Raw genomic sequence first — 27,230 nt, forward strand, 5'->3', positions numbered from 1 at the left:
GAATAGGGAGCAATTCGTCCCATCGATATATTGATGTAAAAGTGAGTAATATGCAGGATCGCTCTAAGATCTAGGTAGACACACACATACCACCCTTGCTATACCTAGGAGGGGGTCACAGTGTGTAAGGAATCTATTATAGCTCCAAAGTTGATCTGCTGATTTCCTCCTGATGTTTAGCAATGATGCTGTCAACGCATTGAGAGTGGAGAGATGAACTGCTTTAATTTATTGGATGTTAGTGGGATGAGGGGCGTTTTCAGTTTAATTGGAGTGTAAGTTTGTGGGGGGTGGGTGGTGGGGGTGAAGGTTAACATTCCGGAATCTGCTCCATGGCTCTTCTGATGATGTTCGGTTGGGGGGATTTCCAATACCTGAGCCACGGCCACTTGGCAAGTTGATCTCTCTCTCTCTCCGTTCCCCACTGCAGGCTGCAGTTAAAACAGATGGGAGAAGCGATTTATGGTCAACTTGCCCTCGTTTTGGCTTGGCAGGCTCGCTGTGTCCAGCGCTGCTCGGACCGAGAAGGAGCGGCTGTCCCTCCCTCCCTCCCTCTCTCACTCGGTGCGAGTGGAAAGGGGGTGCTATTTGATATATTCCTGGCTGGAAAGTTAATTGCTCCGCCCCCGGGATACCGTGTGACATGTCATTTCTCCTTTTGATGTTTATGTGTGTGTGTTATGTGTGTGTTTGTCCGACTGTGTTTCTCCTTCTCTCCGCTCCTGTATAGGGAAATAACAATAATAACAACTTCAGCAGGCCGGTGGTGGACTGTAAGGGACAGGAGACAACTTTGGCCAGCCACAGAACCCACCTTGAGCATTTTTTCCTTGTTCATGAGCGTGTGTTGATTTTTTTTATTTTGCCCAGAGGAGAACACCGAGGGGAATTTGTCTCTCTCTCTCTCTCTCTCTCTTCAGTTTCTCTATGTGCCAGCGACCATGGCCGTCCCGGTTGCCCTGATGCCACCAGCCCCGGTGAATCAGACTCCAATCTCGGCCCCTTCATCCTCCTCCTGCTCCTCCTCATCCTCCTCCTCCTCGTCCCCCGCGATCTCCTCGATCTCGGCTTCCTCGGCGGCAGGGGCGACAGGGCAGAGTCTGTTCCGGGCGGACGGTAGCGGTGGCGGCGGCGGCGGCAGCAGCAGCAGCAGCAACAAGCCGGTTTATTCCACGCCGTCCCCGGTGGAGAACACCCCGCAGAACAACGAGTGCAAGATGGTCGAGCTGCGAGGGGCCAAGGTGGCCTCGTTCACGGTGGACGGACACGAGCTGATCTGCCTACCGCAAGCTTTCGACCTGTTCCTCAAGCACCTGGTCGGCGGGCTTCACACCGTCTACACCAAGTTAAAGAGGCTGGATATAACGCCCGTGGTCTGCAACGTGGAGCAAGTTCGCATCCTGAGGGGGCTGGGCGCCATCCAGCCCGGGGTCAACCGCTGTAAGCTCATCTCCAGGAAGGACTTTGAGATCCTCTACAATGACTGCACCAACGCCAGGTAAGCAGGGCAGAGTCAGCACTGAGCATTGAGAGGAGAGGGAGTGGGGGTGGAGGGAGAAGAGTGACCAGAGCACAGGCTGGAAACCATGGCCAGGCGCATGGGGTGGGGGGTGGGCAAAGATCAGCCTCCACTTTTATCAACTTGCCCCTTCCCTGCCTCCGCACCACCACACCCCACCTCCCCCCCATCCACCCAGCCAGTCCTGCAAAGTGAAAGTTTTTTTTTTGCACTTTTATTTTCAAAGCAGCAGCAATATTCACGTTCAGCAAAAGCCCGAGCAAAGTTTTATTATTAAAAGTCGGCGACACGTTGGGGATGTTGTGCTTTTTGTTGTTGTCCCTTCGCTCACGAACCCCGAGTATCTCCAATGCCTTAAGTTGTGAGGATGTTGTGATGAGGAGTGACAAAGGTTAAAGTTTAGGTGGCGGATAGATTGCACTCCCCCTCCCCCCACTCTCTCCCCACCCTCAAAACAACCCCCCCAACTCTCTCCAATCGGACGGTTTCACTCTTAAAGCGTGAGTTTCCAAACGGGAGTTTAAGTCCCCTCTCCCCGGCGATTTCACTGCACCCTCGGTAGGTTCCACAGCTCTGGGCAAACCCTCTCAAAGCCAGCCCCCGGAGTTTCTGTGGCTACGGGTCTGTACTCATTCTAACGCGCCACCTGTTCGGTCTCTCCGCCTTTCCTCGTCATGTGTAACCAGTCCTGGCGACTAACGTATCATTACTGATATATTGATACATGTACGTTTAAAAAGGCACGCTCCTGGGGTTTAGTTCTCCCAGATTATAGAATACATCATGCTCAGGCTGCGGATCTCGCCAGTTAACACCTGCTGATCATGTCAGAGAGCCTAAAGTGAGATGATATTGGCGATCCCACTAGGCAGTGCAAGCGCCTCTGCTCGGATAGGAAGGGTGTATTGTAACCAGCAGTGACCTATTTTCAGATGGGATCCACCTGAGTGGATTTTCTGAAAACTTTCGACCTGATGTTGAAAGATTAAAGTTTAGGCAGAGACACTCTTCCGATCCAAGTGACTGCATTTGCTTTAAACTCGTGCTGTTGTGCGGGGGTCAAGTTCAGCCTGCAGTCCTGAAACTTCGCAGTGGTGCAGTGCTCTTTAAAAATAAACTAACTTGTATCAAGTTTAAAGCAGAGTCAATCCCAAATGATAACTTTAGTCCCAGAGTGTGTGTGTGTGTTTTCCCCCTCTAAACAAATAAGCTAAGTTATATGAAAGGCTAAATAGGTGATTCTCATCCTATCTTACTGAGAATTTCACATTGATCTGTAGCTACTGTAGCGCCGATTCATTGTATCTCTCTCACACAACGATAAACTGTTCCATACAATTCCTTGGACAAGGGCGTATGTGCATGCAACTGCCCCCCGCCCCCACCCCAGCCCCACCACCCTCTAGACAGGCAAGACTAACTTTCATGGGAGCCCCTGTTCCAGGAAACCCAAAATTGCACACATGATGCATTCTACAGTTAATAAGCCTTGAAATCTTTCACAAAATATTGTCTCTCTTTTTTTAAGTCATCTCAATTCAGCCTTCCTAAGGTTCAATCTTTCAAAAGGATTCAATGTATTACCAGCCCTTGGGTAATTATTAGTCACGTCAGTTTAAAGGGAGATAAGGTGTAATTGGCAAAACCTCTTGCTTTTATACCCTACTACTAAACAAGAGGTTTTCATGAATAGACATTTCAACTAATATATAAAAAAATGAGTGTACCCTCACTTACATGATGTGTTCTAAAATAACAGGCTGTACCAGATGGCTGCAAACAATTGTGCTTTTACACCGCCCGTTAATAGTTTTACTTTGATCTTTTTACACTTTAGAATATATGGCACATCATTGAGTTCTTACGTGTAAGTTGTACTGTGCTCTTTAATGATCCATATCAATTTAAAAGAGAGTCTTGCTGTATCACATGTTGCAAGGGCAACATTCACAACACCCACATTGATAACTCATTCTTTGCCCTCATCAGGTTTCTGTTGATTTAAAGTAATCGAACCAGCTTCCGTGTTTTTTTTCTGTAAGCTAACTTTTGCAATAACAGGTTGAATTCATATTTTAAAGGAATATTAGAGTTAAAATAACATCTGTTACCTACTATCACTTAGCCTGATAGGTTTTAGTTTATCTGAAGGATCCATCAGTGAATTAGAAGTGTTGGTGTATTTTCTAACACAATGTAGTCCAGTGTTCAGAAGCATGATCTCATCCTATGAAAGGGTTACTTTAAAATATGTTACCTTGGCAACACCCTTGTTAAAAGCTATCATAGTTTTGTTATATGTAAGGTTAAATAGATTAATCTTAACCTATCTTACTGTGAATTTCACATTGATTTGAAGTTACTGTGGTATGGCTCTACTGGTTTAAAACTGAGAATTAAAAGTAAGGTTCTTTTTAGGAAGAAAATGTTGCATTACACAGTTTTAAAAGCAATCAAATCTTAGAGAGCTTATACTCATCAGACAAGGTTACAGCACCCTGTTTAGCCACCTCTGTCATTTAATACTCATTGATGCATAAAGAGGTACAGAGTCAATCTACCCTTCAGATGGTCAAAACAGTTAATGCAGTGGAATTATTAAAATGCTTCATGGACCAGTGACTACTGTTTCAAAAACCACAACTTTACCCACCTCCTGTTGACAATAGTATTCACTTTTTTGTTGTATGTAACTTTGTGATTTCTTTAGATCCAGTATTAGAGCATAAAATGCTTACTGAATGAATGGGGAATCTTTATCCGCCACATGAGTGCCACATGCATTACTTTATATGACAACAAACTTACCCTCAATGCAATAATATGGGACGTAACATACATTGGTACTAGCGAACACATAATTGACTGATGAAATATTTTTAAAATTATCATTTTAAGTGTTCATAAAAAGATCTTATTTTCACTGACTACAGCTTTATATCTTCACAATCATTAAATCTTTGGGTAGTCGACTGGCTCTGCAAGTTTTAAAGCAGTATTGTACACATGGACCCTCACATGGAATTGGTCTGTTTAGTATTTTAATATATGCCATTATTGACTGTTACATTGTTAAAGTGCACAAATCATTTTTTTAATCAGGGTTAATTTTTAACATCAGAGGTATAACACTTAAATTAGAACATTCTCTGGAATGATATGAATCTTGTTCTATAGCAATACATTATAGCATTGTTCAAATCGAATATTCTGCACACATTACTTGAATAGATAAATGCATAATCAAAAATATCAATATTCTTTGATCATGTATGTGAGCTTGAACAGAATGCATCATATGGTATTTAATTGGTGAAGCAAATTGTACACTACCTATTGATTGGGTCCAGAAATTATACTTTATTTAAGGTGTATACTGTATATATTGTACAAGTTTTGTCTCATCAGTAAAGTGATATCCAAGGTTATTATACATATTGATATTAGTTCTTGACTTCAATACTACACATTTCCATGTGAACTATTTTTCTTTTGGTCTACAATTTTCAAATTATACCTCTTATGTATACAATAAATTCTAAGGAAGCCAAATGATATCTTTGCTGAACTTCTGTCCTGAAATTTTCAGAATATCTTTAAACCCTTCACTTGGGTTCTCCATATAATTTCAAATTTATGAAGGTGATGTCTGAGACTTTGTAATGTCTCACATTACTGAGTAAATTGAGAATCAATGTACAGAACAGGCAGGGACTATCCATATGGACTAACAAATGAAAATTTGTTCCACATCATGTTTTGCTATTAAATAAATGTTACTGTTATCCATTATCACATCCTACATTATAAGCACAAGCATTTTATATCCTTTACTCACAAAAATAGTGTTGCATTATGATTTGAGCAGTGAGGTACAAACATTTCAAATCCTTCTGCTTATCAAAACTGCGCATGTTTTCTTCTTAAAAGCAATTTCTAAAGGATTACTTTGTTTAAAAGGGAAGGTGAACAATTTTGGTGAAAACCAAATCACAGGAACAAAATGTCCTGTGCATAGTGCATAAAGCCCAAGTAGGCACCAGAACAGGAGTTTCCCATTAAACAGATTTGATGGCATGAGTTGAACTTCCATGAGAAATGCATCATATTAAGTGGCAGACCACAAAGGGAAGAGTTTTCATTATATCTAACTGAGGCTTACAGGTTTATATAATTATTCAGTGATCTACTACGTGTGATCCAGTGTGTTGCTCAGATTTGTCATTCTACAAGGGAGAAGTGAAATAACATTCCATGGACTGATACGTGTAAAAATACACTGAAGTGTGTAACTCTTTCAAGCCTTCTAACTACACAGAGTCTGGTTTATTATAAAGGTGAATGAGGTAATAAACTAAAACAGAGATTAGTTATAATGTGCAACTTTTTTTTTGCTGATAATGTGACCAGATGCTCTATAGGTTTCCTGCGCTCAGTTCAGGGTCTCACAGTGAGAAAAAGGGTAAGAAGGATATACTTGCGATATTAATGGCAGCATTATTGAAACGAGAAGCTATATTTTATGCTGTCACTTGAAAGCGACATAAATTGACATATTATTGTAAAACAGATATTGGAAGGGGAGCTGTGTTTATGATTAAAGAAACCACAACTGACATTGGGAAGCAATTAAGTCATAACTTTGAGTTACTGCTTGATCCCACATGCTGGAGTCTTATCTGATTGATAGCAACCCAGTTTGACGCAGGAACAAAGAATACCTTTTAAAATAATAAAGGTAAAATGAAAGTTTGGAAAGTTGAACTACAGAATAAACAAAACTTACTGCGGCTAAACTCTGAAACTGTCGAGCACACATAGGATATGAACAGCCATAATTTGTTAATAAGGACTATGATGCCCTGCTGATACAAAGCTCGTCATGCCAACAAATATTTGAGCAGACTGAAGGACTGCCTTGCATAGTGAAGTCCTCTTTTATAATGTTTACTGGAGTTGACCTTAACTTATTCTCTGTGATTTCTGAAATAATCCACTTTATTGTTTCTTTTTGTGTCCAAAGTAAGCAGTTGCTTCCAGAAAGTGCGATGGGAATGTATCTGATGTCAAAGGATTTGCTTAATTCCTTTGGAACAAGCAAAGGTATTGCTACATTCCGTATTTCAACTAAATGGGCTTTACAATAACACGCTTTGAGAACCATCATACCATGCGTAGGAAAAGGGCGACGAGGAACATTGAGAGTGAAGGATTTCTGAGGTCTTGAGTCCAAAAGGTGTCAGGAAGTCTTTACGTGACTTTTTTTTTACTGAAGTTGAGCGAGGACCAAGTCCCTTAAAAGTTACTTTCAGATTGTAGAACAAACATTTATTTTATAAACCCTAATAAAAGCTATCTGTTGTCATCAAAAAGATGGAGTCTTAAGGGCCACGCTTTTGATCATATCAGCTGAGAATAATCAGCATCCACGATTTAATATACATACTTCCAAAGTCTGATCATTTCAAAGTGAAGTGCATTTAGATTAGAATCAGCACTGGAACAATAATGAGGTATTGAGCAATAGGGGAAGTGTAATTCTGACATAATACTTGTAGTAAAACTCTACGTGTGTGTATGTGGGGGTGGGCCGGCCGATCTTTAAGGCAGTGATACATGGGAGTTTAATGGCAGTAAGGTGCTTAGCTAATACTGGAACACACAGGCCTGTAATTGCCTTTCAGAGCACCTGGTAGCGGCTGTGTCAGATTGAAATCTATCACTTTCACAATCGCTCTGAACTATTTCACTGCTGAAAATGCAGGCGTCCACCTTAATAGGAATTAAAGGCATCTTCAGTCAGAGGGTGAATGGTCTGGATCCTCGCGTTTGTAACAGGTTTTAGGCAGCTATCCCGCTTTCAGAGGGGCTGCCAACTCATTTGTTGTTTGGGATGCCAGTTGGTGTCATCCGATAGCTTGACAGCGATATGCAACTGCTGTCTGGAAGTGTCATCAAGAGGTCATGGTTTTTAAGTAGCGTTTCAAATCATATCACTTCGAGATTAAAGGGACCACATCCTTTCTGCTGGTCTGTACAGGGTGGCGTCCCCAGCTACCAAAATTTAAACAAAAATTCTATTGTCCTGCGTGGTTATCTCGTGTAAGGTTTCCGAAGAAGTCATATTGGCCTCGAAACAATAACTCCGTTTCTCTCTCCGCTAATGCTGCCAGGCCTGCTGAGTTTTTTTTCGAGCACTTCCTGGTTTTAAGTTATTTTTTTAAAACCGTCAGACAGACAATATGAGAGTACTTATACAGCCCTGGCTTAAAATGCCACACCTGCTTGGGGATTGAGACTTCAAAACTGGAAATGTTCTTCAGGGAATTGCAATGTTAAATCAGGTGAATCAAACTTAAATAAAACGATCGAATCGCTGTCAAGGCCACCCCGTGACTAAAACACGATTCCCCAGCAACCCCATCCACTCCCCACACCCAGCCCCATTCAGGCCAACCTCTGAATTGAAGCAATTATTTGATCATAAATCGACTATAACCAGAAAATTGCGTTCTGCGCCTGGAAGTACAGTTATACCAGTCCTACGTTCGTGAACTTTGCGTTGGTCGCCTTACTTTATGTGAAGGCACAACTTTACTTACAAGGGCCGAAAATGAGGAGAGGTCAGTGTTCACGAAGAGGGTAGGGGGTGGTGGTGAGGGGAATGGGCAGGAATAATACCACTGTGGTCATATGATATTGTTGCTTTGAACTGATTCTATTCTCCCTTCAGTCTCGCAACATGCGGAGTTGAATGAAAGGGGGGGTGGGGGGGAGTGTTGCGGGTTATGGGGAGGGCACTTGTCCGATGTGCATTTCACATCAACAGTGCAGTGGGGTTGCATTTATTCGGGTGAGAGAAAGAAGAGTCGGAGGGAGGGAGGAAGGGAGGGGGAACCAAAGGCAACTTTCCCTCCCCCCCCTTCAGCCTGATCCATGCAGATGTTTATTTTATGAGGGAGCTGTGTGTGTGTGTGTGTGTGTTTATGTCGCCCATGGGAATCGCTGGATCAGATTCAGATCATTTCGAGTGGAAATGGGTGCTAAGATACCAGTCACCCAGCAACCGCATCCAAGCGGGAATTGGGATAATAATAACTTCAAAAAGGGACGGCATAAGGCTGATCAGGGTGGGAACCAAACTGCAGGGAAAAATGAGACAGTGCGGAATTCACTCAAGTGGCCTTAATGCCAATTAAGGCAAAATGGCGCAGTCTGGGCCAGTGGAATGATTTCTTTTTTTTAAAAATCGCTTCGTAGTTTTGAGCTCGACCTCTTAGTAGACAGCTCTGAAAACAAATATCTCCGCGGAGTCTTTAAACATGGTCCCTGCTGTTACTGTGTTAACTGTGCTGCACTTTTCGGAAATAGAGACTGATACAATTGATATTTGCAAATACAGCTTGCCTATGTTACAAAGTAGATGGAACTGAAGCCACAACAGCGTGTAACTTTATTCTTCGAAGTGGACTGCGTTACTTTTCAGCTTCAGGCTGCGGTGCACAATCCTATCTGGCTGCGGTGAAATGGGCTAATACTTACCTCCAAGTGTTTACTGTCTCACAAAGCCGCCACTAACCCTGTGCTTCAGTGAGACACAAGGCTCATGGTCGGTGCTACCTTTAAAGAGACAGTGCTTCCCAACCGCCCCTCCCTCCTCCTTTTCCAATCTGTTTAGGCTGCGATTCACGCCCATGAATAATCCAAACAGCATCAGCAGTACCTTTTTTTTAAATCACGCAACGACCTTCTCAAAATGCCCAATACACTGTCTTTAACGATTCAGTTGATGTGCTGTGAAATAATATTTCAGAGAGGGGAGGGGGAAGATGACTGCTAATTGCATTGTAATATTACTGTCATGTTTTTTTTGAATGTATTACTTCTGGAGACTGAATTAGTGAATAATCAATTGCAATGGCTGAAGGCAGATTCTGCTGGTGTTTCAAACTCGCTTAAACCAGAAGGCGAGATAAAATGTGTACAAATATGTAGAACGGACCTGGATTATTTGATTGTCAATTATGTCCGCACCCCACCCCCCCACCCAAAAAAAAAACAATACATCTACATGATGCTCCCTTTTACTTCTCTAGCGTAATGCTTCCTCCACATAGCTTGCAATCCGAAAAGACTTGAAGGAGACAGGACTCGGGTCTTAGTTCGACTTATGTTTAATATGATCACGTACAGAAATTGATTTTCTTCAGGAATTAATTAATTTTTCATATCGCCCTAAGCTGCAGTTAAAAAGGGTGCACACTTGCCTGTTTTTTTTTGCAGAAATATTGCCTAATCATATTAATACGATTGCCCGAAGGATGGAAAGATAATTGTACAAACGCATTTGGAAATATGTATCACTGAGTATTTATGATTAAATTATGCAAATCGCCCATCTCCCGTCCTTTCCAGCCCCAGATTCTCTAATTAGGATTGATATGCTGAATGGATGTTGCTCAATCTAGATACAAGCATGACCAAAAAGCATAAAATTGGAAATGACAGGGCTGGAATTTAAGAAAGTAATTCCCCAATTCCTTTGCAGACTTGAGTGGTGTGGGCTAGCTACAGGAAGGAATGTCCCAGTGACCTGTCATTGTCAGCAGCCATTGTTAGCAGTGGGTAGTCAAGTCACTTTCTAGCTCTGCCGGCTCCTGCTTCCCATCTGCGAACCCTGATGAATTGCCGTGTTTAATACATTTCAGCTTTTGTCTGACTGTCTTGCGGTGGAGGGGCGGGGGGGGAGAGAAAGGACAGACTCAGTCACGAGTTACAGACACAGCTCCGCTCCATCTCTCTCTCACTCACACATGTAAAAGCCTGGGAAGGTGAAACTCGGCCCCCGGCTGATTGGCTTTGGAGCAACGCGCGTCGACCCCGGTGTTAACCCTTTTTTTTGAAACGTGCAAGAAAATAAGAGTAGGGGCTTGTCAGCGGAGAGCTCGGAGGTGGGGGGTGGGTTATTAACGACCTGCCGGCCGGCCGGCCAGTGCTCCGGCAACGCTTTGCCCTAGAGCCCCCACTCACTGCTGCTGAATAGGTCGCCTCCAACCGCAGTTTCTTTTGAAGTTTGTACTCTGCAATCTCGAATGGATCTGAGAATATCTCGAGATAAAAGGGGGAGGGGGTGCGGGTGTTGTCTGGGTGACAGAGGGAGAAACTTGGTTCCTTCTCGCTGAAATATTCAAAGCTCCTGTTTACCTTACAAACTTTGCTAAGCCTCCCGTCAAAGACAATGGCGTGAATGGATTCTGTTGCATCTACAAATTGCTAAACGTCTAACTAGGGAGATTTGCCTGTCTACTCGCTCTTACCCCGCTGTATAAACAGAGGCTCCATATGGTTAACACAGTAAATGCTGCGATTAGCGCTATAAAGGCGAAAGCTGTACAAACATCCCATTCAGGAGGGCTGGAGGCGGCTGGAGTGATCCCTGGTAATAGAGTTATGAGGTTTGGTCACTTCTGAAACATCTAACCGGCGCAGGCGCACACCAGCCTTATTTGATCCGAAAAAAAATGATGACAATGTCAGTCCAGGAGAGAGGGAAGTTAAATATATATATATATATATATACTTAAACAGCCCGACTGCCGCTGGCTGAAATGACACCAGCTTACAGAATGATTTGGAAAACTTGGTGCCTTTGCTTCCCATTGGATCTGACCAACAAGTTATTTGGACAGTTGCCATTCGGTTATTGGGGGCTGCCTTTGCCAGGCTGCACTCTCAAGGGTGGAGTTTTTACACTAAATGTCTCGGTGCGCCTGGGCAATAATGATGGAGCCTTTTCAGCCACTGACCACATCGGGGTTAGGGGGGATATTGAAGTGCTCTCTGATATGAAAGCCTTCAGTAGACCCCCCACCCACCACCACTCCTCCTCCTCCTCCTCCTCACACACCATCTACATGGGCATATCCGCGAGTGGGGAGGGGGTGCGTTTCTCAAAGGGTGCTGCGTGTCCGGCTACCACCCAGGAGCATTGAAACTCCCCCAACACCGTGAAATTCCGAAGGAAAAGTCCAGCTCCTGGGGGTGGGGGGGGCTTTAATATGTGGGCTATAATATGTGGGCTACACTTGAACACCGAAAACAGCAATTTAAGGATTTTGAAAGATAGAATTCCCTAAAGCCATTGCCCCAGATGATCAGAAGGTCCATTTGCAATTGTCATCGTAACATACAAACACTTAAATTTGGCAAGGGAACGATTATGACGTTGGATAAGATGTATTAATATTGACTCGTATAAGCCTATGAAGGAATCCGCCATCTAATTGTACGGCTGTTTTATCCGTGTACATTACAATAGCTACCATATTTCCCACTAGCAATTACTTGCTAATGAGCAGTCCTGCTTGTGTAATAATTATGAAAATAGCACGAATGAATAATATGAACGCTAGCTGTAGAGAGAATGGACATCTCCGCCACTGCTCATAACAAGCTAGTGCAGTTATGCAGCTATTAATGAAATCCAGGATATTAGTGAATGTTGGGGGCGGCCAGAAAGTTTTCTGGAGCTTGCAAATTGTAATGATGACCTTGGGGGTGGGGGGAGAAGAGAGAAACGCGATCTCATATTTTAACAACATTAATAATCGTAATGGGAGTAAAAGAACGGGGTTGTTTAATGACATGATAGAAGGTCTGGATAGCTATTTTTTTTTAAATACTCAGCAAGTTACAAGCGAGAGCCTGACATCAAATCGTTTAATACGTTAAAACGAATGCGAATGGAAGAAAAATGCTTAAGCAATCTTTTGAAAGTGCAGTGGGGAATAGCAAAAATAAAACATGATAAATAAAAAAAAAGTCTCCAGTCATCATTCCCCAGTACCCGGGAGAGCTGCTTAGATGGACTTTCTGCAAAGCTTAATGCTGTCCCATCGGAGATTTCAGCCCCGGCTTGGTAAATATAACGTGAAATGTATCGCTGGGAAATCAACAGCAGAAGTTTAAAAAGGTTCACATGATCCTTCAAGGCCATCATTTAGCCGAGTGATTTATCTCGTGTCGTCCGCGGACTGCAGATTCTAGATTGGTTATTCTGAATGGAGAGTGAATTAAATTGAGCTGACATGACATGCCAATAAGCATTGTTTCATTATTGAAGCGGAATTCATTTTTGGAGCCCAATGATTTATTGCATGATTTGCAATTATGAGCAGATGACCTAGTTCTTTGGAGGAGAACACAAATGATTTTCATGGCTCAAAACATTGGTTTTTTTTTTGAGACCTTGCCTTTTCCTATTACATTTTCTTTCGGGGGAAAGAAATCTGCGGGTTTAGTTGGTTCAGTTTTGAGGGAGTCCCAGTGACACGTGGGGGGAAAAGGTGAAGTGGAGCCCATATGAATTCCGACAGGGCCTTAAATGGAAGCATGGTAGTATCCTACAGCATTGTTTCGCCAAATGTTCTACAAGAGGGCAATTTAATACGAGAAGGAAATAGAAAACCTTTAGACTCCCTACATGGTTTATTAAGGGGGCGTACAAAATGGAGATTTCGAACACGTGAGGAAAGAATAACATTAATGGTTAAGGACATGGGCACCAAGGGATTTCATGCCTGACTTTTTTTCATGTAAGATGTCTTAAGAGTCGCCTTGGTACTATGCCAGTCCCCACATCATATGTTCTCAATGCGAAACAGTTGAAAAATAATCCAATGAGGTCAGTCTCTGGGTGTGAGATAGAGTGCTGGGTAGAGCTCAAAATAGTCCAGTGGATCTTCTAAACGGTTTTCAAGATTGTTCAGCCACAGAAGTAAATATAAGAGCCAGATCGACCACCCACTTTCCATGTGCTGAGAGTAGCAATATGAAATACCCTGACAGGGAAGAAAAACAAAACCTCCTGCAGCCAGAATTCGTTTCCTTTGTATTAAAACAAAATATTCATTTTACGGCTTCTCGGTGTTTAAGCAATTAAAGAATCGTCACCGACCTTATAATTTTGCTCTTGGAATTAGAAAGGAGGTCTCACTTTCTCAAAGACCTCAAGAAGTTCTGGAGATCAAATAGGGCTTATTACAGACTAAAGAGAGTTTTGGATTCAGGTTTAAAGAGGGTTGTCAGTCTTTCATTGAATTTATGTCAGCCAGGGATGGTTTGTGGTGTTAGGTTTCCCACAATAGTACTGAGACAGTGAAAGAAAGATTCAAATTATATAACATTTTTTAGAAGTTGTAATGTAGGAAACCTGGCAGCCAATTTTTACACAGCAAGCTCCCACAAAGAGCAATAGTGATTGGACAGGATATCAGCAATACCTCTTCTGCTCTGCTTGGAAACAATGCCATGGGATCTTTTTTATCCACCCAAGAGGGGTAAGACAGGGCTTTGGGTGAATGTCTCATCTGAAAGAGGGCACCTACAAACAATGCAGTACCTCCTCAGTACTGCACTGGAGTGTCAGCCTTGATTTTTGTACTCAAGTCTTGGAGTAGGTCTTGAACCCAGAATCTTGAGAGTCAAGAGTGAGAGTGCTACCAACTAAAACACAGCTATCACACAAGATGGTTGAAATAAATTCGGCTGGAACATTCAGTCCCTGTTACCTCTACTCATCTTCAAAGATCTCCTCTAAACCAGCTTCTTCCCCAAGTTTTGAATTGCCTCCACTACCCTGTTACAACTGCTCCATCACTCTAAAGGCTTTAGGACATTTACAATGTTAAAGGCCCTCTATAAATCTAGCTTGTCCTTTGCAGACAGTAGGCATGCCTAGTCAAAAATAATTTCTATTTCTCGGCTTGTGTTATGAAGGTGACTGGACAAAGATGGTGTCTGACTTCTTTTACAAGGACTATGTAACTTTTAATTGGTATTCAAAGAACTTGAACATTACAAACACATTAGGGCAGATATTGTGCGAAATGAATTATTAAATCCAAGACTATATATGAATGCTTACTGATAAAGCATTACTGATTTCTAAATAAATCAACAACCTGTTACATTAAAAAGGGTACCCTTAAACAGAGATCCAAAGCAGACAGTCATTAATGGAAGACACTTGTCTCCATGTGACAGTATTGCTTAGTTATGCAACCTGATGTGGGAAGACTAGCAAATTAATTTCTGTTGGACGTGTGCATTAGAAAATGTAAATTTTGCTTGTTGACTACCTCAGTGACAGGGCCTCAAAGCAGTCACTCTTCATTGTTCCTAAGGAGCTGGCTGAGTAATTGTACAGGCAGAGTGAAAAGAAGCACAGCTCTGTAACCAACCCCCCGCCCCCTCCGCACCCACCCCCCTCCACATCTACAAAACAAAGTCATTTTAATTAACAGAAGAGTACAAAATTGGTCAGAGGTTTCTCTCTATTGAACAGTGCTAAATACTTCGGGAAAATGTCATCCATTGTTAACTGTAGCCATTGCACAATGGGAAGTTGTGGAAGACACCCCAACAATGCAATAAAATCACACAACTGGTATGGAGTAACGTTTGTGGAATAGGAGCAATGTCTGCTTGGAGAAAATGACAGCCTAAACCAAAGTGTGCTCTTGAATACTTTTAATATTGTTTCCCTTGTCAGACATCCACTTGCCACTCACCTCACTTGCTAGTTTCATTTCATCTCCTCTCGCACAAAGGCTTTTCCAGTAGAAATTCTTTTCACCTGGTTTCTAAAATGCAGTAATAATAGGCTTGAATGTTGCATTGAAAGTTAGTACTAAGGTTGCACATTGCAAGGATAAAACAACTTCTTAAATGCTTACAGACAGCAAATTAGATGCATTAAGTGCCCTCCGTCTTTGCCAAGACGAGGGTCCTTTACCAACCTCAGGAGGTTCAGACCCTGGAATGTGCACTCTCTGTCAGTGAGTATTCAGTTCCCAGGACACCTCAATGTTTGTTGGACAATTTATGAATTTTTCATATAGAATTGGGAGGTATGTAGCTCTGTGTGGAGAGGACCTTCACTTGAACCACACCATTACTGTTTGTGCTGACATTTAAACCTCTTAGTGTGGAGAGGACTCAGCTCTGCAACATACCTTTAAGACGGAGGACAAGTGCTTCTAAGTGCTGTCATAAAATTATAGTTGCTGGAGTTGCTGAATATACTGCCAGCTGCTTTGAAAATATGCCATCACTTAACCTTTCTTAATGGCTGGTTTCAGATACTCAGAGTGGGGTAGGGCTAAAATTACAGTGTATTTTCTTGGATATTTGGTAAGCATGCTTTTAAATCTGAAGCTGAAGCTCACTGCTCCCTTTGAGTCTCTGTGATAATTGTATTAAGTAAGTGATTGTAAATCTTCACACTTTTCTCATCTACGGATCCAAAGCCTACCATTGCACCCCGTTTGTAACCTTGCTTCCATTTTTAGGTGACCCAAGTACATCAAACATCTACCCGCGATGCCTAATGTCATTATTTTGGCATAGGAGCCAATGGTAAAGCGACACAGTAAACATCTCTACCATCTTAACAGAAAAATACACTTATTCAAGCCTTGAGTACCAAGTCATACCCTTGTTCCTGAGTTGCAAGTTGTGGCTTCATGCTTCATCTCCCAGTTTGATTTTATAATCTCACTGACACAGTAATGCAGTATCAAGGGTATGCTGCAATGTCAAAGATGTTGTGCTGTAGATGTGGCGTTGAACTGAGGACATGTCTATCTCTTCTGGTGGTTCAGGTGGGCATTAAAGATCTGAATCACTATTTAAAACAGGAGCAGGTCTGTTGGCCAATATTTCTCCTGTGGCTAATATCCCCAAGAAGTAAAAAACAGTCATTCATTGGATTTTGAGACAGGTTTAAGGTTCAGAATGGTTGCTGTGTTCATCCATATAATAGCAGTTATTGTACATCAGAAGTAATTAATTGCTTGAAGCACTTTGAAATGGTTCGATCTGATAAAACCCTAAATAAAATCAAACATTATTATTTTTGTCTGATTCAACTGATCAGTTTTGAGTTATTTGAATTTTCTTGGAATTGCAATGAGCACTTGTATCTTATAGGCAGCCTAAATTTCTGTTTGGTTTACTTAGCATTTTGAAATGGATCACACAGGAATGGTTCTTGAATAGAAAACGCTAAATGATTATAAAAATACATAAGGTTTTCAAATAGGTAAAGCATATGATGTTTATTTTGGTAAAAATATGACATGGTCACATGACAATTTGACCAATTGATTTATTGTTGCAGTTGAATTGACAAAACTGGCAGATTTTATATTACGCGAGCAGCCTGTTTTTTTAAAACAAAATACCCAAAAGACAACTGTTCCAAATGTTTTAATTCTTTGGATCTAAAGCTGGGCTATTATTTCCAAGAAAACTCATCATAGATTCCAGATTTCCTCGAGCTTTTCAGTGCCAATGATCCACAAAGAAGGACAAGTTGAGAAAGTTTGCTAGGCGGTTTGATGTAATGCTACAAATGATGGCATATTTGTACTGACTTTTTTTCCCCCCATATTGGTATCCAATCCTTGATCAAAGGAGACAACATATAAAACCAATCAATAATTATGAATATTCAGAATTAGTTCTCTTTATTTTGTTAACTTCCATTGTGTAAATGCTTGACAGGCAATTCATGCAGTGGAGGAAAAAATGTTAAATTAATTAACCTGAATAAATGGAGAAGAGGTGTAGCACTGGGAGAACAGCCTTTTCTTAAAGCTTTCTTATAGTGTCTAATGGCAAAAGTACCTGTTGGTAAATATGACAGATTCTCTGCACCACAATTTATTGTCCTACAGTTCATCTGGACCATGAGACAACACCTTGAAGAGTTAAAAAGTTTGTCAAATCTTTTAACTTTTCTAATTGCGCAGCAGTTAACACAGCCCTTATTTTAGGTGGGTTAAAGTATGTACTATAGTGGTGGAAGGTTGATGCTGCGCTAATATACAGTTTTCCTTTTTCCTCCCCTACAGCCACAATAACAACTCCGTTTAGCTCTGAGCGCTGATAAACCTAACTAGATTATCTTTACTTACTTGGCTCAATTCACCAATGATAAACACACATGCAATTCAAGAGCCAACATTTCGATTGATCTTAACTTGTGTGAGTCGGTAGAAGCTTGTCATTGCAGTACACACTTGTTAGGGTAGGACTCTAACAAATTTTTGATTTATTTTTCCAGAACAAAATTAAAACCTGGAGCTGTTTCAAGCTTTCGCTTTGCCATTGAGTGAGGGAATATTAATTTTAATGGTCTGGTTTTGATTCAAATTGGGCAATATTCTGGAGCTCATGCTTCTGTGCTGGGTAATTCACTCAAACTTATTTTGGACATCACCCAGGCCTAAGGCAAAAATCTCCCTTCCTCTTGGTTGAAGTTCCTAAATGAAATGAGTGCAGATATTAGCAATCCATTTCCTGATAGCTATGAATCCACAATAGCACACACCTACTTATGATTCAGCATTGATTCAATTGGGCAATTTCAGTTAGAGAGAAGAAATAATGATAGATGGTGTGTGGAAATGAAAATATTACATCAGTGTTGTGTGAATGTTTTTATGAGGTTGGGAGCTTAGGCATTGTTGTATCTGCATCTAGTAGTATTAGCTGATTGAAGAAGTGAAAATTGTTTCAATTCCTGATGCCGTCATCTCTCACTTTAAGAATATCACTGATCTAGAGTATCGCATTATCTTGAGAAGGGGAAGGGAAATCAAATAGTCATTTTGATATTAGATAAATCAGCCATTTACAGAATGTTGATTCTCAGTAACTGCAGAACGAAGGTACATTTCTATACCAGGGTATTACCACTATGGATGGTTTATTCTGCCAAACTTAATTTATCCCAGAGTGGAGCTCATCCTTATTTGGAGATGAACTTTGTAATCTGAGGTGTTCAGTCTTGCTTCCATCGTAAATAATTTTTCCTAAAAGTCCAATTCATTTTAGCACTCCACTTTCATTTTGAAAACAATGGAATAAACTGGAAAGGGCATTTTGTGAAATGACTGCAGTATTTATCGGATCTGTCCTGCTTAGTTGTCATTTGCCGTTGGCTAATGGAAATCTCATATAATTGTCTTTCTATTTTTGTGTTAAGTTAAAATTCAGTTGGACTAACATAAGGGCAATTCATGTAGATAATGTGGTGTGTCAGAAATGCTTGTGTGATGACAGACATCCCACAGTGTTGTCACAGCAGGAAGACATCAGTTAAAGTAACAGATACGGCCCTTATATAAAGTGTGGTCAGCAGTATGGACAGGGTTTCACAAGATTATAAATCACCCCAGGGTCGCTTCTTTCCCACCAGAAGGACTGGGCTGTTGTTTTATTATTGTAATCTAATAAGTGAAGCAACCAGGGTACAAAATGAGCCTGTTGCCCTGACCTTCGCTTGGCTTTCTTTGAAAGTAAAGTGTACAGTTACCTTTCCTCTGATGTTGTGTAGGTTAATGTACAAAGGGGTTGCTTTGATGCCAGTTGCTCTCTCATGATACAAGGAGAGAGTAAGACCCCATAACATTTCCATTTGTGGTCTGAGGAGACTTGCTTGGGAAAACGATAAACCCTATCGTAAAATCCCATTTGAGAAAATACATTTTCAGCCAAAATGAAAGCAGCCCCACTGGCACAACTTGGGGGAAAAATGGTATTGTGCAAGCATGAACAAGAATTGGAATGCACTGATGTAATGGTTACAGGAGACTTTTTAATGGATATGTTTTCTAAAATTGTTATCCTGGTATTAAAATACATATGATTTTGTTTTAAGAGCTCTATTATCCAAGGTTTGGGCTGCGTTATAATTATAAATGATTCTGCAGGAAAAGTGATTGTTGGAGGCTGTGGATAAACATAGTCTTCAGCGATCTTTAAATGTATCGACCAAACAAAGTTTTTTTTTTCTACAACTGTAAACTCAGGAGCTACTTTAGCACATGACTTTGCTTTGCACATGGAAAGATTATGACAGAATCCTGTGCCCTTGCTTAGTATTCCCAGGATAGTACACTTTAAAAAATAATTTTAGTCAACAGTACAATTCCTCACAGAAAATATTTGTCCAAATAATATGGCCCATAAACTCTTGACTTCAGTTTGAATCATGTAGAGTGACAGGGAAGACTGTGTCTATTTATTTTTTCTCAGTGAAACTGCTTTTTGAGAAAGCAAGGGGTTGAGTAAAATATGGTTTGTCTTTAGTTTTTCTCAGCGTATTAAAATTTCAAGCCTTATCTGTTCAGCTTTGACTGTCAAATGGGTTATGTTGGGAGTCAAACTGACCCCTGGAGATAAACTCTGTCAGATGTTAGGGTGATTTATTAAATTCAGATTTGTGCAAAGCACTTTAACGTTGAGAGAATGAAAATACATTGCAGGTGGCTGACAGCTCGAGGCAAAATTTGTGCTAAATTGCAAACTCCAAAGGCAAATGAGACAAAAAGCAAGGAGGAAAATTGTTAGATTTCAGCACTTTGTTGTGGGATGAAGTTGAAAATTGCTTGATCTAAAAATTGGCGCATATTATGATCAGTTTTTTTATAAAAATAGCATCCTTTCTGTTTATTCGGAGCCTTTCAAAGAGGTGGTGTCTTTTTTTTTAAACGCACCATTGCTGTTTCATTTTTTTTTGAAATTGCTACCTGTACATCTTTCTAGGGGCGGCCTGGTAATGCTTCACAATAGACTGGTTTAGCTTCTTAAGAGTTTCAATGCTGACGTCCAAACTCAAGTTGCTCACTGGCTTAATTTTGCAGGCCTCAGCTAGGCCACTAGATGGAGCACTGTATGATAGAGGAGGGCTTCACCACACAGGGGGCAAGGGCACACTCATTCTGGTCATGGGCCAAAGGCCTATCTGCTCCAGTGAGTGCTGAGAGTTGTTGAAGAGAGATTTAGCACATAAATCAACTTGTAGTTAACCGTGCGGGAAAGTAACTGTGACACTGAAAGTACAGTCTTCAAAAAGTTACTAACATATTGATTGCTCCTTGGTTAGGAGCCTGGTTTTGAGTTTAGAGTGCTTGCTGGAACAACCCATTACAACGTCCAACGTGTGGTGTTATATGATAGTGATGCTGAGATTTTTTTTTTAAAAATCCATTTCATTTTAAAGAGGGGAACTGCTTTTTCTTTATTTTCCAATACAGCTACATTGGTATATCTAAAACAAAATTAAGCCAAATGGGACATGGGAGAAAATGTTCAGGGCTCTTGCCCTGCTAAAGCTTTAGCTTGCCCTTTCATTAAAATTCCCAGATGCAATATATTTAATAATAATTTCCCTAAGTTGGCTCCCTAATCCCCAAGTCTGAGTTCCAATATCCGAGCTATTATTTGTGAGTTTCACCTTGGCTTTGGAAAGGAAAATTTTTTAAATTTTAAAAGGAAATTTTAAATATGACCATTGAACACCATGAATAGATTTTTTAACTTCAGCATATAAACACTGTTACACTGTGTAGAAAAGAACAGAGCCTCACAAGTATCTGAAAGAAGGCATTTTCTCTGCACCCTCAGTGGCTCGGTGAGTTTATCTGGTGGGTAGCTGAACCATCTAGGTCAAGAAGATCCCAAATTTGATTCCTGAGCAAGTGTCACATTCATTGAGGTTTCTTGAGGTACTAGGCTGCTCGTCACCCAGGAACTGTACTGGTAGAATGTTGAACTCGCAACAAGAGGGTCATGAGTTTGAATTGTAGCTGTGGCTATTATTTAAACTCTATTTTCTTTCAAGCAGCTGGAGATGGAGCAGTGGCCAGGAGTGGAAGAAAACTTATGAGGATGCATAAAAAAATTAAAATGGGATTGAGATTAGAAGAATCACAGAATCACAGAGTCACACAGTGCAGAAGAGGCCCTTTGGCTCATTGAGTCTGCACCGACACGTGAAAAACACCTGACCTACCTACCTAATCCCATTTACCAGCACTTGGCCCATAGCCTTGAATGTTATGCCATGCCAAGTGCTCATCCAGGTACTTTCTAAAGGATGTGAGGCAACCCGCCTCCACCACCCTCCTAGGCAGTGCATTCCAGACCGTCACCACCCTCTGGGTAAAAAAGATTTTCCTCACATCCCCCCTAAACCTCCTGCCCCTCACCTTGAACTTGTGTCCCCTCGTGACTGACCCTTCAACTAAGGGGAACAGCTGGTCCCTAGCCACCCTGTCCGTACCCTCATAATCTTGTACGCCTCGATCAGGTCGCCCCTCAGTCTTCTCTGCTCCAACGAAAACAACCCAAGTCTATCCAACCTCTCTTCATAACTTAAATGTTACTTTTTGTTTTCTATTTTCCTCTCCATTTCTGCAAGAGCTGATTTCTTTGCTGGGATATGGTCCCAGTAAGTCTTATCCAACAGACAGTTCTTCGTTTGTGAGGCTAGGTAGAAAGCGTTGGTAGATTCTTTTCATTTGCGGAAAGAGTGGGTGCTGACATCACAACTGAGCCCAACTTCGACCTCTGCCTCCATCCACAGATGTACCCTTCCAGGATTGGCTGCTGGATTCCAGTGCCCTCTCATTAATAAGAAAATCCTGTGGCCAACTGTAACATCTATACTAACCGAGATTAGTTAACACAGGGATCAAACCAGGCATGATCTTGGCCTAGATGGTTCAGCTGTTCAATGGATAAACTCACTGAGCCATTGAGGGAGCAGAGCAAATGCTTCTTTCAGGATTTGGGCAACCTTGTTCTGTCATCACCAAACAAATGATTTCAATATTTTCTCTAGAGCTCTGCAGAAACATTCATTCAACGTTTGCCAGGATACAAGAAAGGGCTACACTCGACATTGAACCTTATCCTCGTTTTCTTTCCAAGAATATTGTAGCATGTTATTCGACTAGTAATCCACAAGCAAGGACGAGTAATCTAGAGATGAGCTCAAATTCCACCATGGCATTTGGGGAATTTAAATTTAATGACTAAGGAATCTAGGGCCGGATTTTCGCTATTGAGGAGTTAGTTTGAATTGGGAAATTTCCCGACTTGGCAGATCCACCTCGGTTTAAAGCACCCAGCCATGCACAATGTTTGCTCAGGTTGTGGGGGAGGTGGGTTGGGTGCAGGATGGAGTGGGGCCCGCTGACCAAGGAATCAATCCTAAGGGGCCACAGGGGCAGGCAAGTGCCATGGTTGGGTGGTTAGAGGGCCTGCTGAGAGAAAAAACATCAGTTCAGAAATAGCTTTGAAAAAGTACCTGCTGTTCTGAAAACTGGATAAAAGGGTCAATCAGACAGGCCATTACAGTATCAATAGCAGAGGCTTCAAGCATTTCACATCTCTTGATCTTGTCCAAGTAAACATTGAGACATTGACAAAAGAAATCACTGAAAGACCAGCTTATTTTAGCCACTTAAAGATGTCAATCAAGTAAAGTCAACAATTCACTTTCACTTGTCAAAACACATTTTCTGTTGAGCTATTGCTTTTATTCATTTGGGCTCTCAACCAAGCATGAATAATGAGGGCAGGTGGGCTATGAGGAATGTCTGAGGGGCATGTGTTGGCATGGAGGGTATGACAGAGGGTATGGAGGGGCTTGGGTGGGGTGGGGGCAGAGCATGGGCAAGCCTTGTTAACTTGCCTTTCAAAAGGGTCCGGAATCCAGACTTTGGTTCACAAGCACGAGTCATGGAGAAGCTGGCCTGATTCCGTGAAAAATGTGGTGGGCTAAGAGATGACTATCCCCGTAATGGAGCCGGTCAGGTCAGCAGCTCGTTACCTGCACCTTTATCCCATGCTGGCAAAAATTGCAATCTCTGGGAATGGGGAATCCCAGACTCTGGTCCCCTCTACCATTCTTAGGTAGCTCTGGAGTTTTTTTGACCCCATGGAAATCCAACCCCGAGTATCAGTAATGGAGACCGTGGAACTATAGGATTGTTGTAAAAAGCCAACTGGTTCACTCATGGCATTTATGGGAGGACCTTGCTGTCCTTACTCAGTCTGCCCTATATATGAGTCTATGCCCACAGTAATATGGTTGACTTTAACCCCACTCCTGAATGGTCTTGCAAACCAATAAGACAGCTCACTGCCAACATCTCAAGGGCAATGAGGAATTCGGAATAAATGTTGGCCTTTCCAGTGATGCTCACATTCCATGAATAAATAAATAAAATGTGCAGCTGTCGAATAGAATTATAACTGCCTTTTGACAGTTAGGAATCCCTTCCGACTGCATTTGTATATCTGTGCTGTAGCAAAAATAACACCCCTTTTTGAACTAGATATCCAGGAATTTCCTATGGCTCCCCAGTTTCCTTCTGCTTTGTAATAGGACTGGAAATGTAGAGGAAGTTGTTTGGGATGTTATGACAGAAAACATCCCACGTGTTGAAAGCTACCATTCGGGCATCCGGCACTCCAAGGGTGACGGGACCTGTTCTCCCTCTCCCACAAAACAAAATCTCTCAAGCTAATTCGGTGTCTTTTGCTGGTTACTGTCTGTCTGTGTCAGTGCCGCAACGTGAGGTTGCTGTGAGGTAAACAATTCGTGCAGTGGCAGATCCGGTGTCCGTTCTAGGATTCCTCACTTTTCAGGGCAGATCTTGTGAGGTAGACTGTCTGCTCACAAAGTTCTCCGAAAGGATGTTGCACAGACTCACATTGAAATGGTTACGTTGAAGTGAATATTCTGGATGAGAAAACAATGTTTAGAGGTGAGCAAGCGACTCATTTGCAAGGAATCACCAACATCCCATTTTCTTAAATATAATAATAACCTCTTCATAATAACATTGAAGAATTCACACCTACTCTTTAACTTAGTCACCACGAGCAACATGATGCCTCAGTGCAAGGAGAAAAACCCAAAGTGACACAATCTGAGCAATGAAATGAATTCCATGCTGGCTATCATTTTAAACTGATTTAAATTGATCTGAATTAGATTTATCCACACAGTGTTGGACCTAGGGCAGATAGGGATTTAGATCAATCTGCTTTAAGCCTAAACTCAAAACCATCTGTTACACGGAACTTAAATTGATCTTAAAAATGCTGATGTGCAGACATAGCACTGCAGAATATGATTACTGTATGAAGCAACAGATCACCTCTCAGCAGCTGAGACCAGACACAGACCTGAGTATTGAGCACTTTGCTTTTTTCTCTCTCTCAGCAAGACAATGGCAACATTCGTGAATTCATATGGAAATTATTGTTGTGCTGGAGCTGAAATTGTCAGTTAGCAAAGAAAGCAAGTCTGACTGGTGGTGTTCAGGCATTAAAATTAAATAACACACCATTTTGAACAGACACAAAATAAACCTTTTATTGCATGCGTGTGCAAATTTATACCAGCCACACTGATGAATATTACATCAGTTCAAATGTAAATCAAAAGCATTCAAGTTAAAATCAAATTGATACTAAATAAATGAACAACAGATTGAATCTCATGCAAATAACAATCTCAGTTCATGATATACCTATTTGTTTTTATTTGAAGGTAAACATCATCTTTATATTTTTACCCTCCGGGACGTGCATTGCTTTTGAGACTGATTCTGGGCTGCTGTGAACTAGCTAGTGGACACTTGCATGTAAGTTGCCTAGAAATGACTGTTCCTCTGTTACTTTCTCCTCATCCTCCTCAGGGTAACACTGGAATGACAGTAAACTTATCAGCTTTGGGGAAGGAACATGTGTCCCGGTGTTTCATAGCACCATACATTGATATGGGAATGAGCCTCTAGATCCATTTGAGGCTAATGCAAAGAATACTTATAGGGACTTGTTATACTGTCAGTTTGCTGTTGGCAATAGGGTTGTCAACCTTCCAGCATTGTCTTGTAGTCTCCAGGAGTTAAAATTAATCTCCTGGGCACTGCTGCATGCAACCTGGGAAAAAAATCATAAGTGTACTTGTAAAAGAAAAGTGTTTCCTTTTCCTTTTCTTTGAAGATTTTTGTTTAGTTGTAAAAATGTTGGAGATGGGAGGGACACTGTTTGAATTGACAGCCAAGAATCACTCAGTTGGGGAATGAACAGTCTGTTAGCTTTACATTTAGGCATGGGAATTTGGCAAACCTGAGGGTGAATATGTTGGGCAGCCAATGGCAATGCTCGGGGCTGAGCGGTGTGATTGGAGGAAGGGGGTCATGTGATGAAACCTCCAGGAATATGTCCAGCCAGAGTTGGCAACCTGAGTTAGCAGAGCCTACATAACAGAAATCAGAAGATGTGGCTTCAGCTAGAACGGGAAGAGCAGAGTTCTCATTGAGCGAGTATTGTTGGGTTTCACTTAGAAATGGCGGCAACGCCCTTCAACTCAGGGCAAGCGAAGGGGAACAGAAAGAGTTAATATGATCAGGAGTCTACTGCAGGGCCATACCTCTCAACAGAATATCAAATGAACAAAATTTTATACTCTCCTGGAAAGGCGAAATTAGAAAATTACTAGTTGTACAATTTATAGGAAGAAGTGGAGGGGAACCTTGGTGCATGTGATGTCATTACAAATTTTTCATTGCCATTATCACCATGTCAGCAGATCATGTCTGGTTTAGCTAGTGCTAACCATATAAATGTTGGCTGAATACGGACGTTAGTCTCTGATGCTGACACAACCAAAGTAGAAGAAGAAATCGAAGAGTAGGACATTGTTTTACAATGTTTATATTTGCTTTCAAACCCCTTAGTGACCTAATCACTACACACTTTCTATAATTTCCTTCAGTTCTACACCCTTTGAAAACTCTGAACTCCTCCAAATGTGGCCTCTTGCCAGATTTTCGTTGCTCCACCACTGGTGGCCCATCCCTTCAACCGCTTAGGCCCCAAGCCCTGGGATTCCCTCCTTAAGCTTTTCCAACACTCTTACCTCTCTCTTTCCACCTTTGAAACTTAACATTTTGACCAAGCTTTTGGTCATCAGTCCTCATATCTACTTAAGTTTCTCGTTGCAAAACTTTGTTTAATCATCCCTTCGAAGCGACTTGGGATGTTTTGCTACCTTAAAGGTACTATATAAGAAGTTGCTGTTGTTGACAGATTTGATATTTGTGATTTCAGTCACACACACACACAGGGAATTATGAATCTCAGCAATATCATCATGAAGACCAAGCGCTTCCTTTCAAAATGAAGGAAAATTGGGAAGAAAATCAGCTGACGTTCCTCTTGTAACTTTCCAAGTCACCAATTATGAAGCGACATTCAAATACATCTTTGAATAGGTGCAAAAATGCTGGAATGACATTGTATGTCAGTCAGCATATCTCAAGAATAAAGGCCAGCTGCTTACATGTCGGCTATGTACCCTGAAAAGGGACATACACCCAAAACCTCAACATCCTATTTATGGTCTTTACCTATGCCATTGACCTGACATCCATCTCCATCATTTCTGTTTGCATTTCAAGAAATCTCCAGCGCTTTGCTGTTCTTTTTATGTCGTGTGGCCCTGGAGTTTGATAGGTGGAGATGTGTGTTGCAGTGAAGAGAAATTATATATTATACCATAAGTACAAGACAGCGGTGTGAGGAAGTACTCAGGAAGTAGGGATGCATTTCATGGTTACAATTAGAAAATCAATTTACTTTTGTTTAACCAATTTTTTCAGCAGGCGTTCTTTTATAGGCATTCACTTTTATGTAACAGATCTTGAATATAAAGCACGGAAAAACATCTGTACTATAATTGCTTGTAACAACTTCATATTTCTATATTCTCTTAAAAAATAAACATAAAAAAGAAATCAAGATATAACCAAGACAAGACAAGTTAGTATATTTTGTT

General features: G+C 41.4%; 1 protein-coding gene across 5 annotated transcripts in view; it reads left to right on the plus strand.

Annotated features, from left to right (window-relative positions):
• The first annotated feature begins 553 nt into the window (after positions 1-553).
• The window catches only part of LOC144683022 (dachshund homolog 1-like), a 551,253-nt gene continuing 524,576 nt past the window's right edge, over positions 554-27,230 (plus strand). For 3 of the 5 annotated variants that reach the window (XM_078546003.1, XM_078546005.1, XM_078546002.1), the window contains exon 1: positions 554-1,498. In XM_078546003.1, the coding sequence (XP_078402129.1) occupies positions 942-1,498 (557 nt within the window). In that variant the 5' untranslated portion in view covers positions 554-941. The remainder of the gene's footprint in view (positions 1,499-27,230) is intronic. The other 2 variants (XM_078546001.1, XM_078546004.1) reach the window with 1 other exon arrangement.

Source organism: Cetorhinus maximus, chromosome 7 (assembly GCF_964194155.1).
Source record: "Cetorhinus maximus chromosome 7, sCetMax3.hap1.1, whole genome shotgun sequence".
Classification (NCBI taxonomy): domain Eukaryota; kingdom Metazoa; phylum Chordata; class Chondrichthyes; order Lamniformes; family Cetorhinidae; genus Cetorhinus; species Cetorhinus maximus.